This window comes from Nesoenas mayeri, assembly GCF_963082525.1.
Source record: "Nesoenas mayeri genome assembly, chromosome: 25".
Classification (NCBI taxonomy): domain Eukaryota; kingdom Metazoa; phylum Chordata; class Aves; order Columbiformes; family Columbidae; genus Nesoenas; species Nesoenas mayeri.
Window position 1 is genome coordinate 2,095,093 of NC_137549.1, and position 23,668 is coordinate 2,118,760.

Below are 23,668 nucleotides of genomic sequence, written 5' to 3' on the forward strand. Positions count from 1 at the left end.
ATGTTCAAGTCATTCATTTCAATGCATAGATCAACAGTGTCTTATATTAAAATAATTGTTAAATATTCTCTCTCATTCTGCAAATTAATTCTGCCATTTAATACTTTATTTCCTGACGATGTGAAGGCTCTACAGTGAATACAGAATTATTACTTTTCTTCTCTCTGTTAACGCCTGTGACGCTGGCAAGCATCGCTTTGCTAGACATTGTGCCAAATTACAACAGCCGTTGTTGTCCTAGGTGAAAAATAAGAAGCTGGTTGAGCTGCTGAGGAGGAAAGTTCGTCTTGCCCAGCCCTATGCTGGTGTTTTTCTGAAAAAGGATGATAAGTAAGTAATTTCTCTTGATCTTTTTGAAAATAAGTTATTTCCATTAATAGGCTGCGTTTGTACTAAAAGTTGTGATCTGAAGTTCCCTGCCCTGGATAATGTTACAGAAATTGTGTTTATTGTTGCGGTTATTATTTGGGAGGGAGATGAACCATCCAGGCAGGTGGGTGATTTGGAAAGGAGCTACGTGGTGGTTACAGTGGGGATAAAGTCGAGTATCTTTGCTCCCGAGTCCAGTTTAAAGTTCTGCAACCAGTGATCGTTTCTGTCCTTTTTAATGTTACCTGCTCTCTCAAGATGCTGAATATCTGCTCCTTTTTCCTCTCAATAGCAATGAATCGGACGTGGTAGAGGATCTGAACGAAATCTACCAAATAGGAACTTTTGTGCAGATTCACGAAATGCAGGACCTTGGAGACAAGTTGCGCATGATCGTCATGGGACACCGAAGGTGATTTCTTACTTGTCCTTCCGCTGCGTCTCACCAGACTTCTTTATAAACAGATGTATCCCTTTATTGTTTTCACCACGTATATTCATTTTCATACACAACTTGTGTATAACAACCTTTTGCTTTGTTACGACACATATCCTGATAGAGCTCTGGTGCTCCAGCCCCAGTATTCTGTGTAATATTACAGATCCAACAGGTTAACCCCACAAAGGAAGAGCTAGTGCATGTCATTCTTATATAGATTTTAATTTGATACAAGCAAACACTCATTAAGCTGAAGTATAGTGGTTTCTTTGTCATGTACAGCAAGGTTCTGAAATGATGAAAGTATTTCTCTGGAACTAATTCAAGCCAGTATTTTTGCTTTAAGAAAAAGAAATGTGATCCAGAACTATAATTATGTCTTGTCTTTATAATCTTGTCCAAGAACCAAACTGAAGAAAACAGGATTATTGTTGGGAATATGGGTGTAGCTATATCGTGCCAAGTATTTTGAGCTAAGACAATATAAAATCATGGTTTTAAATGTGTCAAGTAATGAATTTCCATTTGAAGGGAAAACAAAAGGACAGAAACATGGTGGGGAGACATTGAGGGTGGGTTTTGCTTTGAAGTGCATTATCAAAGTGCAATTTTGATTAGATTTTGGAAATGGGCAACTGTTGGTTTTGGTTCCCTTGGAACAGAAAGTTCCCTGGACCTTGGAAGGGTGGAGGATTCATCTGTATTGATTTGAGACACAGAGCGCTGGTCAGTCACTGGAGCCACACGGGACATCGGATGGGAGGAACGGGCTGTATTTACAGGGAAAAATATAGAAAAGGAAACTCTTTGATTGGCAGCCAAATGAACAAAATGTGGTGTCCTGCAAGCGTGGGTCCTCTCATTTCTAAATCCTTCCTTTATCTCTCCCCGAACACCTTCTAGACACCTTCTGTAGTTAATCCAGAGCTGTTTCCATGCTGCAACCCCACCCTCCAGAAAATGACTTTGCACTCTATTGACAAAGAGTCGTCAAAATGAGTCAAAAGTTGCCAGTGGCAGAGAGTTGGAGTAGTTGGGGAGCTGTTAGTTTTTAAAGATCACATGGAAAATAAGACCTACACCCTGCGCATAATGCAGTGATCGTGTGAGCGGGGAGTCTGCTACACCACAAGGGTTTTTGACTCCGTATTCACGGCCTAGTAAGACAGATTGGTCAAAGGCTGTTGCGGCTCCTGAGCGTTTGTGTAGCGCTGGTCTCTGTGGGGAAAATTTAAGGCAGTGGAGAGGGTGAGACTTTGATCCCGTTCTGGAGAACTGTAGGTCGTGCTCTGTACTGCGAACATCTGACATGGGGTTGGATGCACAGCAGGAAAAACTCAGAAAAGCTTAAAAACAGTAATGGGGAAACTGATTTTTTTGGAAGGTGTTCATGCCATGTCCCTTTTAGGGACTAATACTTGATTAATTGGTGTGGAATATACTGTGGGTTTCATCTCTTCCAAAATCATGATCTAGGAAATCTGTGTATCAAACCAGAATTTCAAATCTCTGTGTATGGAATGACTTCAAAATCTGTTCTACACATGGTATATAATATTTAGTATTACAGTGGATAGTGCAGCAGATGTGACTTAAAGCAGAGAGACTGCTGAGAATCAGAAAACTGAAAGAGCAGAACATTATATCCAGAATTAAAGTGCAAGAGCGAACTTGCTTTTCTGGAGAGACAAGAAGAGGGAATGAATCCACATCAGAGTTGTTGGTTCATGCAGCTCCTGAGCTATTAACAATGATGCCTGATTAATTGTTCTGTTCATGTGCTGCAGCATGTGGCTGAGAATTCAGACAGTCTGGTGTTATTTAGATTCTTTTAACCATTAGAAGTCTGGTTTTGTAGTTCTGCAACTGGTTAAACTAATAGAGTTTACGATAAAGGTGCTGTCAGCCGCCCTTGCCCTCTCATTAACCCACTAATTCAGTGGTTAAATTTGTTTGTATGACAACTTACTGTAAATTTATTTAGTAAGTCCTGTCAGTATCTAGCACTCATTTACTATGTTTTATTCAATCAAGCCTTATTTTGACAAAACAAACCGAAAGCTAAATCTTGTTGAAACACGTACAAGCAGTTACCTTTGTCAAAATTGGAAATTTAAGCTTACTCAAAATATAATTTAGACTTTCCTTTTTATGGCGAAGAGCTGAAATCACATGTAACAGAATTGATTTTAGCTGGTTTCTTTTGGCTTTCAGGATCCGTATAAACAAGCAGCTGGAAGTTGAGCCTGAGGAGCCCGAGAACAAGCAGAAGGTTCGAAGGAAACAGAAACGCTCCAAGAAAGAGGCTGAGGAGGAGCCTGGAGCAAAGGACCAAGCTGTGGAAGTGGTGCTGGATCCTGTCGCTGCGGCCGCGCAGGAGGTTCTCATGGTGGAAGTCGAGAACGTGGTTCATGAAGATTTTCAGATCACAGAAGAGGTTAAAGTGAGTGAATTAATCACGCAAACCTGGACGTGTTCTGTAGAGTGGCTTGAAATATCAGGCTCTAATTTCAGGCCTCAGAAACATCAGTTCGTGCTTCTCACAGCCACTGCATGAGGGGATTAGATGAAAAGAATTATTTTCCATTGCCACAGCTCAATTCGCTTCAAAACGTTGCTGAATGACGAGGCTGGGCTGTGCTTAAATCTGTGTAATATCCTCCATCAAACTGGGTGACTTGAGTGGTCGACCTGATCATATCTTGTGGCCAAAATCCAGTTGTTTTGTGTGTGCAGGACCCCAGCCTATTCCTCTTCTTGCCTTTCCTTGTCTCCTCAGCAATAACCGCCCCACCGCGCGGTACCGATCCCACACACCATCACAGCGGGGACCAGGGACTGCATTGCTGTGCTCCCGTGCCGGAGACGTCATGGAATGTCATATTTGTACTGAGGCCTTATTTGTCCCTTTCCAGTCTTTTCCTTGATTAAATCTTTGGTTTGTTTATAGGCTCTTACTGCAGAAATTGTCAAAACAATCCGGGACATCATTGCCTTGAACCCCTTGTACAGGTACGTATCCCACGTGTTCTCAGAGGTATTTCTATTCCACTTGTCTATTGTCGTAATGAAGAAGAGAGATTTGCTGGATTGGCAGCTGGAATTTTGGTTTGGGATGCAAACTTTGTCATCCCTGTTTGGAAACAGAGGGGGAGTTTTGAAAAGCTGATGTGAAACTCCGATCTGAGGTAGGATGATAAGTTCTATGGCAGGTGATGTGGGTCTAGGTGAATAAATACTGTTACTTATCACTGCAATGAGTATCACAGTTTGATCGTTGTAATATGAGCGCAGTATAGGTCTCTGCATTCTGGCACACAGAAATTTTCTGTAACTGTTAAGAGAGCATTTAATATATTTGGTTCTGTTTATCACACAGAATCCCAGAATGTCAGGGGTTGAAGGGCCCTGGAAAGCTCATCCAGTGCAATCCCCCCATGGAGCAGGAACACCCAGATGAGGTTACACAGGAAGGTGTCCAGGCGGGTTGGAATGTCTGCACAGAAGGAGACTCCACAACCCCCCTGGGCAGCCTGGGCCAGGCTCTGACACCCTCACCCCAACAAGTTTCTTCTCATCTTTAAGTGGAACCTCCTGTGTTCCAGTTTGCACCCATTGCCTCTTGTCCTGTCCCTGGTTGTCACCAGAAGAGCCTGGCTCCATCCTCCTGACACTGCCCCTTTCCATCTTGATCCCCAGGAATGAGTCCCCCCTCAGTGTCCTCTTGTCCAGCTCCAGAGCCCCAGCTCCCTCAGCCTTTCCTCACACGGGAGATGCTCCACTCCCTGCAGCATCTTGGTGGCTGCGCTGGACTCTCTGCAGCAGTTCCCTGTCCTGCTGGAACTGAGGGGCCACAACTGGACACAAGATTCCAGGTGTGGTCTCCCCAGGGCAGAGCAGAGGGGCAGGAGAACCTCTCTGACCTACTGACCACCCCCTTCTAACCCCCGCCAGGTCCCATTGGCTTCCTGGCCACAAGGGCCCAGTGCTGGCTCATGGTCACCGTGCTGGCTCATGGTCACCCTGCTGTCCCCAGGACCCCCAGCTCCCTTTCCCCTACGCTGCTCTCTAATAGCTCATTCCCCAACTTACACTGAACCTGGGGTTGTTCCTGCCCAGATTCAAGACTCTACACTTGCCCTTGTTCTATTTCATTACATTTTCCCTGCCCAGCTCTCCAGCCTGTCCAGGTCTCTGATGGCAGCACAGCTTCCAGTGTCAGCCACTCCTCCCAGCTTGGTGTCATCAGCAAACTTGTGACAGTCACTCTGTTCCCTTGTCCAAGTCATTGATGAATATATTGAATAAGTGATGTATATGTTTGTTACTGACTATTAGCTTAGACAAATTTTTAAAAATTACTTATTTAGCTATGAAACTGAGCTGTGTGTCATTTCTTTACTCTGTCATGACACGTAAATAACTCTATAAGGATGCTCCCTTAGGAATGTAAATGTTGACTGTGCATTTGGGGGTTTATCACCATTTTTCAGAGAGTCTGTGCTCCAGATGATGCAGGCTGGCCAGCGCGTGGTCGATAACCCCATCTACCTGAGCGACATGGGGGCAGCGCTGACAGGGGCAGAGTCGCAAGAGCTTCAAGACATCTTGGAAGAGACCAGTGTAAGATGAAGCTTTTAACTAAACCTGTGGGAACTGCGTTAAAAGTATGTTTGGTTTATGTCATGGTTTCTGTACCATCCTCAGTATGGAGGGGACTTCAGTACCGTGTTTGCTAGGTTACTATCACTAGGTTCCTGTTGAAGGATGTAGTAAGTCCTTAGTAACATGCCTTAAGGTTGGATGCTCTGCATCTTTGATGGCAGATCATTTTATTTTATGCATTGGTTGCATGTTGTGGAGTTGCTGTGTGGTTCATCTTTCCACATCTGCAGGTGCTGGAAAGTTCTCCCAGAAAACCTGTTGGAGCTTTTCATTCTCCCTTTCTCACTGGGAGTTGGCTGAAAACTCATTTCTATATTTTCCAGATTCCCAAACGACTTTACAAAGCCCTTTCCCTCCTAAAGAAGGAATATGAGCTGAGCAAACTTCAGCAGCGCCTTGGAAGGGAGGTGAGCTTTTCAAGTAACAAATACCTTGAACGTATTTGTATCATGTTGTGTGCTGTTAAATTGTGTCCAACTTGTAATTTCACGCAAGCAGGAAAATCCGTGAGGACTGCAGTTACCAAGCATCTGTGTGAAAATACAGCATAGTACTGTATATAGCACGTACTTTAAATAGCACACATTACTTTAAAAGAGTCTGCTCACCACTGCGAGCTGCGGTAGTTCCTGACTCTTGTACATTTTAATCAGAATACAGTAACTGCATCAAAATGGTAACTAAGTGTATAAAATACAGAGATTTGTGTATACTGAGTCAAAAGTTCCTGAGTTTATTAACTCCAAATAATTGGGGCTTTTAAAAATTCACGTTAAGTACAAAGTGCTTTTGGACCAGTGTAGGAATTGTTGGAGACTCTTAAGCAAATTAGTCACATGTGGTCTGTGGGACCAGATGAGGTGCAGCCAAGGATGCCGAGAGGGCTTATCTACGTCATTATTTTGTTGTCTCGGTCACCTTTAAAACACTGTGGTGATTGGGGAGGATCCTGGTAAGTGGAAAAGTAAATGCTAAGCCTGGCTTCAAGAAAGAGAAGCAGGCAGGCTGCAGACACTCCAGCCTGCCCTCAATGCCTGGAAGGTTATGGGGACAAACCTCCTGGGAGGTGGGTACAGGTGAATGAAGGTGATTTGGAAGAGCCAGAAGGGATTTTCCAGGAGCAAACTGTGCCTCATCAGCACGGTTGCCTTCTCTGCTAAGAATGACTATTGTATATGGCATTAGCAAGGCCTTTGTTGTGGCCAGTGATAGTGCTGTGACCAAATTGCAATGTCATGGACTGGAAGGATGTACAAGGTGGGTGAAAGAATTGGCTGGACTGAGCAAAAAGGGTTGTGATCAACACTATGAAGTCTGGCTTCACCGAGCTGCCGCTGGTGTCCGTCAGGGAGTCACCGAGAACCTCCTCAAGTTCTTAAACTTGAAATTCAGTCCTGCACCGGGGCTGGAATAACCCTGTGCAGCTGGGTGGAGCCAGATAGAAAATAGCTCTGCAGAGAAGGACTTTGAGGCCCTGATGGAAGCTGACCCTGAATGCGCGGTCTGTCCTTGTCAAGGAAGGCCAGCGACGTGCTGGGCTCTGTTTGCAGCTGTGGAGACAGCAGGTCAAGAGAAGTATTACAGTTATTCCCCTCTATTGGCACGAGGGGATCACATCTGGCTCGTTCTGCCCAGCTTTTCATCCCCCAGCACAAACAAAACATTGAAATACTGAACCATGGCCAGCGGGGGCCACCAAGATGTGGAGGGAGCTGGAGTATGTCATAGAGTCACTTATAGAACACGCTGCAAATGGTTTCTGAATAGTACAAATGATTTCTGAATAGTATTTTCACTTGCTGAGAAGTATTTGGAAGCATTTGATGTTTGACGGGTTGCAGCAGGAACAGAATAGTGACTGCGTTTGTTGCTGGGTTTAGGTTGAGGAGAAGATCAAGCAAACACACCGCAAATATCTTCTCCAAGAGCAACTGAAGATCATAAAGAAAGAGTTAGGACTGGAAAAAGAAGACAAGGATGCTATAGAAGAGAAATTCCGGGAGCGACTGAAGGAGCTGGTGGTGCCGAAACACGTCATGGATGTGATTGACGAGGAGCTGAACAAGTTGAGCTTGCTGGACAATCACTCCTCAGAGTTCAAGTGAGTTCACGGCTCTGTCCTCTGCGGTGAGTCGGAAGAATGAGGGAAATCAGTACAATTCTGTGGAGCTCTTGCCTTTAGAGTTTCTATTCTCCTTTTGTCATAGTTGCTTTCCCTGAGTGTAGCATACGATCACATCCCAGCTAGAGGATTGTTCTCCGAATCTCCTGTGTTTTACTGTAGTTTACCTCTTTTGACCACTTCAGCTCTTCTCTCGCAGCCTGTGTTGTGGATAAGAACTGTGCGGTTCGTTACCTCTTGGGAAACGTGCAGTGATTCCTTCAGCCCTTAATTTTGGCCCTTTTGTACTCGAGTGTTTTCATGTAAGAAAAGAGCAGCTGGTTGCTAACACATGATATTGGCTGGGCTGAGGTTGGCCCTGAAATTTTGGGGCAGGGCTGGGATTCTGAATAGCTTTTACCGCATAATCCATGACGTGGATTGTCAGAAACCGAGCTTGCTTTCAACGTTTCCGTCCAGACGGCGTGCGATCCAACAGAGCAGTCAGTGTGCTCACCAGCACTTTAACGTCCTGGGTCTTTGCTTCCAAACAAGACATCTTTTATGGGTAAAGACTGAGAGCAGACATGTCATTTGGATGAGGAACGTTTTGATAATCGTATCCTAGGAGGAGGAGGGAGAAAGCTGGGAAAGACACACTGGGCAGAGTTTTAGAACCAAGAGTGCTGCTTTCATGCCCTTGTGTTCTCAGCAGCAGTCTGTTTAAACTGATAATCTCTGCTGTTAACTTGAGCTCTGACACCCTTATCTCCTGGGTTTACATCTTCCTCTGTCATGTGGCACATCCAGCTGCTTTTCCTGCTCCAGGAATCTCTTCTTTGCATTGTCCTGGTCCGCTGGGGAGATGGAGAAAACCGTTTTTCTATCTTTAAGTTCCGCGACCTGATCCGAACAGTTGACAGTAGCGCTGAGGTTACAAACAACCCTTCAACACACAACACAACAGAAAATCATGCAGGGAGTTGGTGTGATCTCTGTGTGCAGGTTCTTTGCCTCAGGAAAGCAACACTTGTGAAAAAAAAGCTTTTATTTTCTTTTGTTTTTGTGGAGGAAAGGAGAAGGGAGTGAAGGCCATGACAAGACCACCCAGGTTATGATGTCCATTTCATGGTCTCCTTTCCATGAGAAGTTCATACCCCATGTGTTCGGATGAGGTGCGTTTGGAAGGCGTGAGCTGGTTGTGGTCGAATCACTCTGATTTCTGTCTCTCCGTCAGTGTTACACGGAACTATTTGGACTGGCTGACGTCCATCCCGTGGGGCAAGTGCAGCGAGGAGAACCTGGAGCTGACCAGAGCCCGAGCAGTTCTGGAGGAGGATCATTATGGGATGGATGACGTCAAGAAGCGAATTCTGGTAAGGCGGGAATAGGCAACGTGTCCCATGTCACACTCTGCTGGGCATCAGGCCTTCCGGTTGTTCCAGACTGCAACCGTCCGTTGAATTTGTGTTAATCCATGGATCAAACAGAAACCTGAATGAAAGAGCAGAATGTTCTGGTGACCAGAGAATCATTTTGCTTGGAAAAGACTGTCAAGATCATGACAGTCCAACCATTAACCCAACCCCAGCACTAACCCGTGTCCCTGGGAACCCGTGTTTAATAACTTGTGGCAATGAAGGTCAGATTCTGATTTCAAACAGCAATATCCTGTTCTGCTGCTTGATGCTGAGCGAGTGAATAAGTGTCCAAGGGAAGCAGTCTCTGGATTTTAATTAAATCATTCAGAGACTATGAAAATGATTCTGCTTGACTGGCAGAGCCACTGCCTTTCCAAAACATGCTGATCCTCTACTCACACCTCTCAAATTAGGAGGGGAAATGAGCTAAGATGCATGTTTGCCTCGCAGCGTTTACCTGTCCCCGGAGTTGTGCTGGATGCTGAAGGGTTTCTGGTCAGTGCAATCCAGTCCTTGTCTCAGACGGGGTAGTTTTCAGCGTTGCCTTGTTCCACGACTTCTGTTGCTTTAGCCTGAAGATGTCCTGCCTGTGCTCGCTGTTAGGGAGGTGTTGGAGCTATGAGTAAATGAGCAACAACTTGGTGTGGGAGCCACATTCCTTTCCAGGGGACAGGAACAGGCTCCTCCAGCACATTCCAGCTGTGAAAGACAATCCCAGTGCTGGCAGGATTTGTATCGTTCTGGGCAAGTGCATGAGAGAGGGGAGACAGGTGCAGATACCGACTTTGCATTAGCAAACCATGGGGAGAGCTTAGCAGGTTTGGTGAAGTGTTGAGCGTAGCCAGGCTTCAATTTGGCCGTTCCCTTCCCCAAACTGCAGTCAGGCAGGTTCTCCCGCTGCTCCCATGTGCTGTGCGAAGCAGAGATTGTGTTACCTCAGGGGCAGCACTGATGGTACTTAGGCCACCTCAGTAATTGTGCACAGAAGCCCTATTTATAACAGAACAATGTCATTTTATATAACAAATAGTAAATTCTGAGACATCTTGGGGTTTTGCTTTTATTCAATTGCCTTGTTCCCGAAAAAAGAGAAAGGTTTTGAAGTAGATTTGAAGCCAAAGGGGCTCCTTTCCCTAGCAGTGCCCAAGACTTGTGAGTAAACCCCACTATGTGATTTATGATTTTGAATGATTGATGGTAAGCCTGTTGTTGCACACTTGCAAGCAGAAATCCCCTTTTGAGTACCAGTCTCTTATGTTAATGCCCATTAGGCCCAGCCTTTATACAGCAACAGATTGAGTTGCCTCGTATGGGTCTGGGGCTTTGATTATCAATGGGATTAATTCCACGCAGCGAAGATTCCGCAGTTGTGGCGATGCAAGCGAGGTGGATGATTTTAGGGTACTGAGAAATACCTGTGCAGGTTTGAGCCTTAATTAATCATTCCTATCGTCCATGTATTGCTGCAGCATTCAGTGCTGTAGGTGGAAGAGATCAAGGCTCATCTTTGCTCAATAACCAGCTTGTTAGAGGCGAACCACGTCTCAGTGCCCGCATGCACAGTGATTTCACAGTATCACAGTATTTTGGGGATTGGAAGGGACCTCAAAAGATCATCCAGTGCAATCCCCCCATGGAGCAGGAACGCCCAGGTGAGGTTGCACAGGAAGGTGTCCAGGTGGGTTTTGAATGTCTGCACAGAAGGAGACTCCACAACCCCCCTGGGCAGCCTGGGCCAGGCTCTGCCACCCTCACTGAGAAGAAGTTTTTTCTCAAATTTAAGTGGAACCTCTTGTGTTCCAGTTTGAACCCATTACCCCTTGTCCTATCATTGTTTGCCACCGAGAAGAGCCTGGCTCCATCCTCGTGGCACTCACCCTTTATATATTTATAAACATTAATAAGGTCACCCCTCAGTCTCCTCTTCTCCCAACTAAAGAGCCCCAGCTCCCTCAGCCTTTCCTCACACGGGAGATGCTCCACTCCCTGCAGCATCTTGGTGGCTGCGCTGGACTCTCTCCAGCAGTTCCCTGTCCTGCTGGAACTGAGGGGCCACAACTGGACACGAGATTCCAGGTGTGGTCTCCCCAGGGCAGAGCAGAGGGGCAGGAGAACCTCTCTGACCTACTGACCACCCCCTTCTAACCCACCTCAGGTCCCATTGGCTTCCTGGCCACAAGGGCCCAGTGCTGGCTCATGGTCACCCTGCTGTCCCCAGGACCCCCAGGTCCCTTTCCCCTACACTGCTCTCTAATATGTAATTTCCCAACCTATACTGGAACCTGGGGTTGTTCCTGCCCAGATGCAGGACTCTACACTTGCCCTTGTTAAATTTCATCAGGTTATTCCCCGCCCAGCTCTCCAGCCTGTCCAGGTCTCTGATGGCAGCACAGCTTCCAGTGTCACCACTCCTCCCAGCTCGGTGTCACCAGCAAACTTGCTGATAGTCACTCTATTCCCTCTTCTAAATCATTAATGAATATATTGAATAATACCGGCCCCAGCACTGACCCCTGAGGCTCTGCACTAGATACTGGCCTCCACTGTAAGCGAACGAGCAGTTGAGATTTCATTTCTGAGCTCCCATCTTTTGATTTCTCCAGTGCTGAGGGTTATTTGAGGTTTACCCAGTGCAGGAATGTGAAGAGATATGAGTTTAATTTAGCAAAGAGGAACTGATGCGGTGGGAGATGCTCACAGGTAGGTGGGTGAACCAGGGAAGCCGGGAGAAGAACTGGAAGTCTGTCTGCCTGCTTCAGGACAGTGGAGAGAGGCAGACGGACGGACAGACAAACTGCTTCTCCCGGTGACATGAGTACAGAGCACAAAACCCAGTGTGTAAATAACCAGAGCGAAAAGAGCCGCACCAGCATCCTTACCCTCGCCCTCCCCAGCTCCTCCGAGGACCAGATCTGTGTACAGTGCCCATTTTGTCATTGTTGCTCCCCTGGTAACGGGGCCGTTTGGTGTTGCTGCGGTTCCCTCTGTTCACCGCGGGCGCTTCCTCCGTTCCGCAGGAGTTCATCGCGGTCAGCCAGCTGCGGGGATCCACCCAGGGCAAGATCCTGTGCTTCTATGGCCCCCCCGGGGTTGGCAAAACCAGCATTGCCCGCTCCATCGCCAGAGCCTTAAACAGAGAGTATTTCCGCTTCAGCGTCGGAGGGATGACCGATGTAGCAGAAATAAAAGGACACAGGTCAGTGTAAATTGAGTGATTTCTCTGTCCAGCAGTTTTTACGGGTGTTCTCAAAACAGGAGCTTCACTGAAGTTGGACAACGTGCTTGATTTTCGTGTGTGTTCTCCCAACCCTTGCGGCCGGGAGCTGGGATGCAGGAGGTGGAAAGGACAGCACAGGGCAGAGTTTGGAACATACCGGATTCGTGTCTCTGAGTGCAGTCGCTCCCTGTTTCTAGAGTTTGCTATGGGGAGATCACTGAAAAGCTGTGAGCCCCCCAAGAGCATCGCACTGATGCCAAATGCGAATGGTTTCTAGTAGTCAGGAAGCGCTGCCTGAGGAAAAGCTGGGAAGAGGGATATTCCCGGGGAGAACACAAGACATGGATACAAAAATCAGTATATCCAGCCCTGCCACAAGTTTATTTCCCTTCCACAAACACCTGAAAATAAAACTAACAGTGTTTTCAAACTAGTAAAAGCAACTGTTCTGGAGCGCGAGGTGAACCTGTGAGGTTCTGCCCTATATGATACAGAACCAGAGAGAAGTGTTTTATTAATACACACTTTTCGGAGTGTTCTTTTGGCGTTCACACCTTTTACCCTCTTCTTTGCTGCTCCATGTACCCGGATGCCAGTTCCCTCTGGCAGAAAAATCATTTTGCTGGTCGCAGTTTGTTCCTTCGATATCTTTTGATTTACACTCATCTTCCTTTTCTGTCCCTACCAAGTGAGGGAATGAAACGTTTCCTTTGCTAATGTTTCTTTACCCAAGAAACAAGAAGTCGCTACTCAAGCATCTCTGTTCTCAGCCTTAACTCTTTGCTTCGCTCTCATTTAAATGTGGCCAACATTCATGTCTGATTACTAGAAACAGACTTGATGGGTCTTGGTGCTTAGTGTGGTGATGGAGATGCTTTTGATGGGTGTAGAAGCAATGTAGACTTATTTACCAGCGGGATAAAGATATTCCATCAGCTGCATGTTGTGGTGTGCGATGTGTTTGCGCTTTACAATGGTTCCCTAAACAGAGTCTCTGCTAACACAGGAGGACGTATGTCGGAGCAATGCCAGGAAAGATCATCCAGTGCCTGAAGAAAACCAAGACAGAGAACCCACTTATTCTGATCGATGAGGTGATGCACTTGCTCTTTCTTCTAGTTTTTGCTCTTAAAAACATTCTTGACCCCAAAGGGAAAGGAGGAGCAGTAACTCTCCTAAAAATCCCAGGTTTTATATGTTTAAATGAGGCTGGGCTCTCAGTCTTTGGGTGGCAGTGGTACCTTAAACACTTTGTTTTCCTATAACAGACTTCAACTTTAATATTTCAGTTGTGCTGTTCTCGTTGAATTGCAGCTGTTTGGATCGTGAGGATCCTCATGCACATTCAGAGGCTTCAGTAGCTCTCCTGTTCCCTGCCTGCATGTGGGACATCATTGTGACAAAACCACTATTGCCCACGTGATTATTAGAGTCGCTTTCTCAGCCGGTCTAAAGCAAGATTATAAGGAATGAGATGTCTACAGTCAATTTTTTATCTGATTTGAGAATAAACAAGACAGGGCTACCAGCCTGCTGCTGTGTGGAGAAGCAAATAAGGACAGGATTTAATAGCAGGTGTTCAGAACACAACCTGTGTGTCCTGTCTGGGGAAGAGCAACAGCAGGTGTCTTGGGAATTATAGAATGGTTTGTGTTGAAGGACCTTCCCAGCTCCCCAGTGCCCCCCCTGCCATGACAGGGACATCTTCACCAGCTCAGGGTGCTCAGAGCCCCGTCCAGCCTGGCCTGGGATGTCTCAGGGATGGTTCATCCACCCCCTCTCTGGGAATGGTGTGGGACGCCGAGAAACTGCGTGGTGTAAACAATGAATATCTTGATGTGAAAGGTAATGAACCCCACGGGTCACGGCACTGAAGTGCTGTTGGTGAGGAGCCTTGGCCACTGTAGCAAACTGCGTGATGTCCATCTAGTCAATGCTGCTCTTTAGGGGGAAGAAGCAGTGGAGAGCAGCCCTGTTGTGCCCTCTTCTGAGGACGTGAGTAATGCTGATAGACAACAACCCTGGACGTTGTCTGGGGCAGCTGGCTCTAGGTGGCCCTGCTCGAACAGTGGGGTTGGACAAGGTGAGCTGCAGCAGTCCCTGCCAGCCAGCCAGCTGGAACCACACAGTCCTGCCACTGCGCAGTAAATACTCTGGTCTGTGACTGTCGCTTGGCTTAACTGAAGGAGTACCCACTAATCCATGATAACTCACGTGCTTTTGATTGTGTGCAAACTCCCTGAGACTTCCTGGTGCTTCTCTACAATCCTGAAAGTCCTGGGGCTCGTGTCCTGTGCAGTGGGACAGCGGGGACTGGGGTGGATACACAGAAAACTGACAGAGTGGTGAACAAACACATGAAGATTTTCAGATGGAGCCTTTAAAGAATCACAGGATCATTTCGTTTGGAAGAGACCCTCAAGATCATCAAGTCCAACCATAACCTGTAGCACTAAACCTTGTCCCTAAGAAGCTCATCTGTCTTTGCACGAGTCTATTGTGGTGAGAAACTTGTAAGAGTGTTTAAAGTTTTTCTCCCATAGGTGGATAAAATAGGAAGAGGATATCAAGGGGATCCATCCTCGGCCCTTCTGGAGCTGTTGGACCCAGAGCAGAACTCCAACTTCTTGGATCATTACCTCGATGTTCCTGTGGATTTATCAAAGGTATTTCTCTCGTAGCAGAGGTTGTAGAGCAGGAATGTGTGACTGTGTCACGGAGAGATGCCGACACTTCAGTCAGCTGGAAACTCAGACGGGTGGGATTGAGACACAAGCGGTGCAGGGCTGTTTGTGGCTTCAACCAACGCGTCGGTATATACTTAAAATAACCCGATCACCAGTGTATGTCCTACAGCCCCACTCCCTGCCGCGCAGGGACACGGTGTGCGCGCTCAGCTGGAAAAGGCACCTTTTCTGCTACATAATGACTGACGGGGTTGTTAATGAGCGAGCTGGCCTCGTGCTGCCATCCGCCTTTTTAAATGGGTTGTCTTCACACGCTGTCACACTTTTTCTGCACTTAACGTTAATTGCAGAATTGATGGATCAGAAATACATACTTTGGTTGCTTCGCTAACTTCCTAGAAGGCAGAAATAGTAAGATCTAGATCTCCTCAGACCAATAATTTCCTTGTCCATGTCAGACCATTCTTATATCAGTTTGTGCTGTGTGTTTCTAAACGTTTATTTTGAGGAGGGAACATCCCACTCCATAGTTCTACATCCAAAACTTCTCCTGTGATAAAAACTTGATTCCGCAGAGATGATGATCTCGCTCCAGCCTTTCAAACCGAGCTGAGAAAACTGTTGCTTGGAATAAAACAGCAGGTTAATGAATATGCTTAACATGATCTTGTAATACTGCCAGGTACTATTTATTTGTACTGCCAACGTAACGGAAACCATTCCAGAGCCGCTGCGGGACAGAATGGAGGTGATCAATGTGTCGGGATACGTAGCAGAAGAGAAACTGGCGATTGCAGAGGTAAGAGAAACCGCTTACCTCTCCAGCTGCAAACAATGAGACACGTGGCGTTTTGGACAGAGTTCCTGTGATTTGAATAAAGGAACTCGAGCTTTCCATAGGCTGTGGACTGCAGAGAAAGGCGTTGGGCTAAGCTCAGCTCAGCTAAGCCAGCTAATAGCAGCATGGAGCTGAGCGACCTGGAAGGCCGGGCTGTTGTCACAAGCGCTAACAGGCGCGGGGGTGATCTCTTTCAGAGGTACTTGGTCCCTCAAGCACGAGTTCTGTGTGGTTTGGATGAAACCAAGGCCAGAATCACCTCGGATGTCCTGAGAGTTCTGATCAAGCAGTACTGCCGGGAGAGCGGCGTGAGGAACCTGCAGAAGCAGGTGGAGAAGGTGAGGGGCGGTTGTGTGTGGCTGTGACCCCCGGGCTTCACCTGCTTGGCTTTTCTACAGAGGCAAATCACCGTCTTGCGCAGGTGCTGAGGAAATCCGCCTATAAAATCGTGAGTGGAGAAGCAGAGACGGTCCAGGTGACGCCTGAAAACCTGCAGGACTTTGTGGGGAAGCCCATCTTCACCGTGGATCGCATGTACGAAACCACCCCCCCGGGAGTGGTGATGGGTCTGGCCTGGACAGCCATGGGTGAGACAAATCGCTTTGGGGTTACTGGCTGCATTTCTTGTCTAATTTTCAAAAACTGTATGTGATAGTCAAACTGAATTTCTCCCTGAGTCCAGTGATGTTCTGCTGGCACCAGTAAAATTGACTCCTATCACCTTTTAGATCCCGGTTTCTTCCTCCCTGCAGAAGACACCCTTGCTTATTCCCTTCCCCAGGCTCAGTTTAGCTTCAAGCCCACAGGTTTTCTCTTTATGTTCCACATACACGAACCACACGCATTAGCAACAGCAAAGACCGAGAGCTTAAGGGTTTTCAGAGAGTTCCAGACCTTCTGTGCCTCCCTCAAAGCAGTAAATTGGGGTTTATGTGCAGCACAGTCTGGAAATACAGCCAGAGCACAGGATGTGAGCCCTGTGTGCTCCGATTGACCTCGCGTGGAATTGTAGTTGAGAGGGAAACGATGAGCATGGTGGGGATGGTGAAGAGATGTCTGACACTGCAGAGCTGGACTGGCTGGAGGGGTGTTCTGGTATGAGCTCACCTTGCTTTTTGGATACAAAGAGCCTGAAATCATTATAGAAACGGGTGGTTTCCACAAAACAGGGGTTGCAGCGGTATTGGTGAAGTCCAAATGGAGACTGTGCAGTGCTGTGGGGATTCCTCGCTCGCTTTCCTGAAGGAATTCAGAGAGCAGATCTCAACTCATGAGCCCCAATTCCAAATTCCTGACCTTCTGCATCACCAGAACCTTCTGGTTTGATGTGTCCTTTAACTTTCCTTAGGATATTGTTGTTCCTTTCTTTCTTAGGAGGTTCCACCCTGTTTGTTGAAACCTCCCTGCGGCGACCCAAAGACAAGGAGAGCAAGGACGGGTCCCTGGAGGTGACCGGGCAGCTGGGAGACGTCATGAAGGAGAGTGCCAGGATAGCCTACACGTTCGCAAGAGCCTTTCTGATGCACAAGGACCCCAGCAACGACTTCCTGGTGTCTTCCCACATCCACTTGCACGTGCCAGAGGTGACTGCAGAGTTCACAGAGATCCCTGGTTTGCTCCCCGAGACATGAAGCTGGAAAGCACTTGATTTTTAATATGTTGTGTAGAATGCCCTCTGGCAGTGGTAAAACCGCTGCATCTGGGCAGGAACAACCCCAGGTTCCAGTGTAAGTTGGGGAATGAGCTATTAGAGAGCAGCGTAGGGGAAAGGGACCTGGGGGTCCTGGGGACAGCAGGGTGACCATGAGCCAGCACTGGGCCCTTGTGGCCAGGAAGCCAATGGGACCTGGGGTGGGTTAGAAGGGGGTGGTCAGTAGGTCAGGGAGGTTCTCCTGCCCCTCTGCTCTGCCCTGGGGAGACCACACCTGGAATCTTGTGTCCAGTTGTGGCCCCTCAGTTCCAGCAGGACAGGGAACTGCTGGAGAGAGTCCAGCGCAGCCACCAAGATGCTGCAGGGAGTGGAGCATCTCCCGTGTGAGGAAAGGCTGAGGGAGCTGGGGCTCTGGAGCTGGACAAGAGGACACTGAGGGGGGACTCATTCCTGAGGATCAATATGGAAAGGGGGAGTGTCAGGAGGATGGAGCCAGGCTCTGCTGGTGACAACCAGTGACAGGACAAGGGGCAATGGGTGCAAACTGGAACACAGGAGGTTCCACTTAAATATGAGAAGAAACTTGTTGAGGGTGAGGGTGGCAGAGCCTGGCCCAGGCTGCCCAGGGGGGTTGTGGAGTCTCCTTCTGTGCAGACATTCCAACCCGCCTGGACACCTTCCTGTGTAACCTCATCTGGGTGTTCCTGCTCCATGGGGGGATTGCACTGGATGAGCTTCCCAGTGCCCTTCCAGCCCCTGACATTCTGGGATTCTGTGAAAATAGGACATTTTCCTCAGGGTCCTTTGAGAGTTCCCTTATGAGCCGTGTTTCTGTTCCTCTCTTCAGCATGTGGCAAGAATATGGAGGTTTGGATAATGCTGTAGGAAATCCCAGAATTTAGTGGTATCTGTTGGCCCTGTTTGCAGGTGGGGAAACCGCAGCGTAGAGATCAGGGGGCTGGAGAAAAGCAGCTACGAGGAAACCAAAGTTTAGGTCTCTGGAGCCTTCAGAAAGGTTTCATATCCCTGCCACAGGGCTGAAGATACCGCTGCCGGTCTCTGTGCTGCGGTTCCTTGGCCATACGGTGGCAGCAGTTGCATTTTTCCAGTGTTTGGGGCTGGAACACACACACACGGTGCTCAGAGGGGCTTTGTGCTGCGGAACAGGCTGTGGGCGGGTGTCGGCGAAGACAAATTCTGTATTGTGACTGTCCCCAAGCTTCAGTTCGGAACTCTCGCAGCTCTAACCCAGCCCAGTCTCCTGGCTGCAGCTTCTCCCGTGTCCAGCCACGTGCTCGGGTTTTGTGTTCGTTTTCTGGAGGATCAGAAACCAGCAGCCGTTATCTGTGCCTCGACTGCCCCCAAACATTAATTCTGTCCTTACCTAAAGGATCTGTGTGATCTCAGATAAATTCAGAATCACTAGTTTAGGCCTGGGTTTTGTTGGGCTTTCTAAACAGAGCGATCTTTTCTGCCTTGAATGATTTTCAGTGTTTTCCTGCACTATTTCATGACTCCTCGCTTGTGGCGCTGACCTGTGTCACCTGTTGGCTCAGCTCAGCACAAAGCTCCAAAGCATTCACGCTCTGGATTTTGCTCATGTTGCTTGTTCAGAGTCCGGAGCCTGATGAGGATCGTGGTGGCACCAGGCCAGAAAACAAATTGTAGACTTGTGGATTATTCTCCATGAACAAGGTGAAGACTGAGCCAGTTTGTAATAGATCAGCCAGTTCAAATAGCAGCGATGCTTTCGCAGAAACCTTTGAAACCCCCTGAAACTGGGGCCGTGTTAAAACAGCAATGACAAAGGTATTGTCTGTCTGCCTTTGCGGCTCTTGGAATGAGCTAAAGGCAGGTTTGTGCTGCTTTTTTAAACAGGGAGCAACACCCAAGGACGGACCAAGCGCGGGCTGCACCATCGTAACCGCTCTGCTGTCGCTGGCCATGAACTGCCCGGTGAGGCAGAACGTGGCCATGACGGGAGAGGTGTCGTTAACTGGAAAAATCCTTCCCGTGGGTGGAATCAAGGAGAAGACCATTGCGGTAAGAGCTCTGGTTGTGTCCATGGGGAGAGCCCTGGGCTGGCTCAGCGGGGACGGGGACACCCAGAGCGGTGGCTCCTGCAGCGATTCCTGAACCCCGTGGAGAATCTGCTGGGGCAACATGGGGACCTTGGCTGGGAGGAGGGAGGTGGGACCCCAGGGTTTGTGCCCCAACATCTGCTGGAATTCAGGCGGGGAGGGATCGTGGTCTGAGAATCTACTGGGCTGAAGTGCCTGTTTAAGGCGGACGGCCAGTGTAGATTTGATGGCATCGCCCTTCACGTTAAGGCTCTGCTCCCTAGTTCCAGCTTAACTTGTCTGACTTACAATTTCACAGAATCATTTTGGTTGGAAAAGACCTTTGAGATCATGGAGTCCAACCATAACCCACCCTGGCACTGCCCCATGTCCTGAGAACCTCATGTCCATCTGTCCAACCCTCCAGGGATGGTGGACTTGATCGTTGGACTTGATATTAAGGGTCTTTTCCAACCAAAATGAGTGATGATCCACCCTTAGTGACATTTGTAACACCCTCACTCTCCAAAGAACTGAGCAAAGCCAGATCATGCTCCTCAACAACTGGCTTTGCTTTCTTAAAATGGAGAGTGTGTTTCCAGTAATCGACGGATTTCTAGACTCAGACTCCACAATTCTCCCTGCAGGCGAAGAGGGCGGGTGTCACCTGCATCATCCTGCCATCAGAGAATAAGAAGGATTATTACGACCTCGCTGGGTTCATTACAGAAGGACTAGAAGTGCATTTTGTTGAGCACTACAAAGAGGTGTTTGAAATAGCGTTTCCAACGCTGGATTCCGCAGGGGGGTGACGTTCAACAACCCGACGGCTGGAAGCCAGTCGGTCCTTTAACGGGGTGACTTGGGGACAACCCTGAAGCGGGACATGGAGCTCTTGCTGCTGCGCAGCTGCTGAAATGAACTACAGCTTTGGTAGAATAAAGTATTTCTCACTGTTTAATATTGAATGATGACCCGAGTATTTCCAGTAAAATGAAGTTTGACCTAAGGACCATGCATCGTACCAGCTACTAGAGTGGAATTAGGTCATCTCTGAGAATTAAAGATTTTCAGTTATTTCACTGCAATCCTAAGGACCTGCTCATGGAAACAGCAACTACAAGGAGTGCGGGGGTTTTAACTCATGTAAAATGATGTTGGTAGTTGAGTGGCACTTGGAAACCTGCCCGTCTGCCCTGTGACCCTGTGCTCAGCTGGAGGGGAAACTGAAATTCTAGGCCAGTTCAGGTGCTGAGGGACGTGGTTCCCTCCAGGTTAAACCACAGCTCGCTACAACTTCAGGTGGAGGGAGAGCAGAGGTGGAGGAACCAGCCCTGTGCTCGGCATCCTGGGCTGGCTGCGCTGGGCGGTGAAAACAAAAGGAATTAAATGTCTTAGCGCAACTATTGTACCAATAGACACAGACCCGAGTATTTCATCTAATGGCAAATACTAGAAAAAAGAATTTATATAGGGGAAGAGTCCAAAATGTGTTTCCTTAGGGAGAGTACGGAATCACGCTGGTGAAATTCAGGGAGCTCTTACTAATGGGTGATCTGCTAACTGCTGAAAGTCAGGCAGGAATGGAGGGTGCGAGCGGAAACGCGCGAGCAAGAAAAGCCGCACAAGGCTGATGTGCTGTGGGGAAGGAGCGGAAAGTTGTTACTGTTTGCAACGGCAATTTCTGCCCGGACTTCTCTCCACCACCACCTGGCTGGAAGGAATCGCAGCCTTCACAGGCGCAGCTACTGCGGGGGCTTCCAACGCAACGCCGGTGCCGGGATGTGCCGCAGGGCATCGCCAGCACCTCCGGCTGCAGGTAAAATGAAACAGCAATGAGAACTCTGTTTCTCTAGTTTAGAGCCCCCTGAGCCCCTCAGGATGCCCGGGAGCGCCGCTCCTGCAGCCACCACACCGCTCTGTGAGAAAGGACTTTATTGAGCTACAGCCCGTACAGCTCAATCCTTCTTCGCCGCCGCTTTCCTCATGGCTGCCAGGACGTTGCTGAGCTCCTCCCGCTTGCGCTTGGCGCGGATGTGGGTGCCGACCTGCGGGCAGAGACATTGGTCAGTGTCCGTCCCGCGGGGGGCAGGTGTGATTTGGCCGCTGCCAAAAGCACTGCGGAATCCTGCGCTCAGAAAGCAGGACGGGAAGGTCCTGGTAAATACGGACTCGAGCCCCAGCCACCTCGACTGGCCCTTTCCCCAAAAATAAGACAGGGTCTTATATTAATCTTCACTCCAAAACTTATTAATTTTTTACATGTATAGATGCCCAGACACTATTTAAATTGGCTTTTTAATGAACTGAATCTAGGGCTTATTTTTTGAGTGGGGCTTATATTTTGAGCATCCTCAAAAGTCCCCCCAAAAATCACGCTAGGGCTTATTTTCAGGGTAGGGCTTATTTTGGGGAAAACAAATGACATCCCAGTAGTATTTCTACTCAGTTACCTGAGGAAAGGCAGAAGCTGCTTTCAGCTCTCACAACTGAACCCGTTTCAAGTCACTTCATTAATGTACCCAACCCTTTGGGTACATTTGGTACGGTACACATTTGGTACGTGTCGCTCCCTTTTCCCTGCACCACATTCACAAATACCGCAGGAACAGCTGAGGCTGCGTTACTGCAGCTCGGGGGCTTTTTGGCAAAGCACTTTACATCCATCTCCCACCCAACCCAAACAACATTCCCCCCGCTCCCTTGCACCAATAACTTCCCAAACAAGTGAAAAAAATAAGAGAATTCATTAAAAAGCAAAATATCTCAAGGGAAGGGGAGAAACCAGAAAGTTAACAACAGCAGGGTGTTTGCCGCCCTCGCTGCCATGTCAGATTGACTCACCCGCTTCTTGATGAACTTCAGGGCACGTTTGTCTTTGGAAACTTTCAGCAATTCCATGGCTCGTCTCTCGTAGGGCGCGAAGCCGCAGACTTCCCTGATCATGTCTCGCACAAACTTGGTGTGTTTTGTCAGGCGCTACAGGAAGAAGGAGGAAAAAAATATGGATTGTGAGAGCTAATTAACCCTGATCGGGCTGCCAAGAGTCACGGCAAATTCTGGGACCCAAAACCAGCTTCTGTTACCAGCACGTCTCAAGGAACTGTAGGGGAAAGGGACCTGGGGGTCCTGGGGACAGCAGGGTGACCATGAGCCAGCACTGGGCCCTTGTGGCCAGGAAGCCAATGGGACCTGGGGTGGGTTAGAAGGGGGTGGTCAGTAGGTCAGAGAGGTTCTCCTGCCCCTCTGCTCTGCCCTGGGGAGACCACACCTGGAATCTTGTGTCCAGCTGTGGCCCCTCAGTTCCAGCAGGACAGGGAACTGCTGCAGAGAGTCCAGCGCAGCCACCAAGATGCTGCAGGGAGTGGAGCATCTCCCGTGTGAGGAAAGGCTGAGGGAGCTGGGGCTCTGGAGCTGGACAAGAGGACACTGAGGGGGGACTCATTGCTGAGGATCAAGATGGAAAGGGGCAGTGTCAGGAGGATGGAGCCAGGCTCTGCTGGTGACAACCAGTGACAGGACAAGGGGCAATAGGTGCAAACTGGAACACAGGAGGTTCCACCTAAATATGAGAAGAAACTTGTTTGGGGTGCGGGTGCAGAGCCTGGCCCAGGCTGCCCAGGGGGGTTGTGGAGTCCCTCCAACACAAACCATTCTGCTCCCGTGACCGGGGATAGGGCGGATCGCGCCTTTTCCCGCGCTCTCCGGTTCCACACACACAACCGCAGAACAACGTTCCCACCCCTGAGCCTCAGGCCCCGTGCGGAACCCTCCGCAGCCCCCGGACCCTCCCCCGCCTCATACTCACCCCGCGGCGGCGGCACTGCCGGGGCTTGGACACGTTCTTGGTCACCTTGTAGCCCTTGTTGAGGCCCACGGCCATGGGGTAGCGGATCGCCATGTCTGCGGGCAGGGAGCGCTGGGCGCGGCCGCGGATGGAGCCGGATGGACGCGGAGCCCGGCGCTGCCTCAGCTGCCGCCCCGCTGATGGCTCCGAGCCGGAAAGAGGGAGTAGCGCGCGGAACGCTGGGACAACATCTCTTCCGGCTCGGCCGCGCCGAGCCGAGGGCGCTCTATCTCCCACCAAGACCATAGTAGCCGGGAAGAACGGCGCTCCCTGGCGGTGGGCGGTCCCCTCCCGGCCGCCGGAGCGGCCGAAGAGCTCGGCCCCGCGGGGGGAACCGTGTGCAGCCACCGCGGCCCATGGGGATCCCCGCGAC

General features: G+C 48.9%; 2 protein-coding genes across 2 annotated transcripts; one reads left to right on the forward strand and one right to left on the reverse strand.

The window, feature by feature from the left end:
• Positions 1-245: 245 nt before the first annotated feature.
• LONP1 (lon peptidase 1, mitochondrial) lies at positions 246-20,401 on the forward strand. The gene is made up of 17 exons (XM_080359296.1): positions 246-330; positions 662-781; positions 3,023-3,251; positions 3,759-3,820; positions 5,302-5,431; positions 5,797-5,880; positions 7,354-7,574; positions 8,812-8,950; positions 12,013-12,191; positions 13,219-13,306; positions 14,756-14,878; positions 15,582-15,698; positions 15,935-16,075; positions 16,159-16,324; positions 17,112-17,320; positions 19,267-19,431; positions 20,096-20,401. Exons 2-17 carry the CDS (start codon positions 732-734, stop codon positions 20,258-20,260), a joined length of 2,268 nt encoding a protein of 755 aa, XP_080215422.1. The 5' UTR covers positions 246-330; positions 662-731; the 3' UTR covers positions 20,261-20,401.
• A 965-nt stretch (positions 20,402-21,366) lies between these two features.
• On the reverse strand, positions 21,367-23,454 carry RPL36 (ribosomal protein L36). The gene is made up of 3 exons (XM_080359298.1): positions 23,257-23,454; positions 22,293-22,427; positions 21,367-21,496 (listed from the first exon to the last, which is right to left on the reverse strand). The coding sequence occupies exons 1-3, from the start codon at positions 23,347-23,349 to the stop codon at positions 21,407-21,409; spliced, it is 318 nt and encodes a 105-aa protein (XP_080215424.1). The 5' UTR covers positions 23,350-23,454; the 3' UTR covers positions 21,367-21,406.
• Between the last annotated feature and the right edge of the window lie 214 nt (positions 23,455-23,668).

What these genes read in the sequence shown, in the direction of transcription:
- LONP1 (XM_080359296.1), top strand. Translation starts at nt 732, where the DNA reads ATGCAGGACCTTGGAGACAAGTTGCGCATGATCGTCATGGGACACCGA. An exon ending in AATCACTCCTCAGAGTTCAA is followed by an intron (nt 7,575 to 8,811) that starts GTGAGTTCACGG and finishes TCTCTCCGTCAG; the next exon opens with TGTTACACGGAACTATTTGG. An exon ending in TTCCTGTGGATTTATCAAAG is followed by an intron (nt 14,879 to 15,581) that starts GTATTTCTCTCG and finishes TAATACTGCCAG; the next exon opens with GTACTATTTATTTGTACTGC.
- RPL36 (XM_080359298.1), bottom strand. Translation starts at nt 23,349, where the DNA reads ATGGCGATCCGCTACCCCATGGCCGTGGGCCTCAACAAGGGCTACAAG. An exon ending in GGCAGTGCCGCCGCCGCGGG is followed by an intron (nt 22,428 to 23,256) that starts GTGAGTATGAGG and finishes TTCTTCCTGTAG; the next exon opens with CGCCTGACAAAACACACCAA. An exon ending in TGAAGTTCATCAAGAAGCGG is followed by an intron (nt 21,497 to 22,292) that starts GTGAGTCAATCT and finishes CTCTGCCCGCAG; the next exon opens with GTCGGCACCCACATCCGCGC.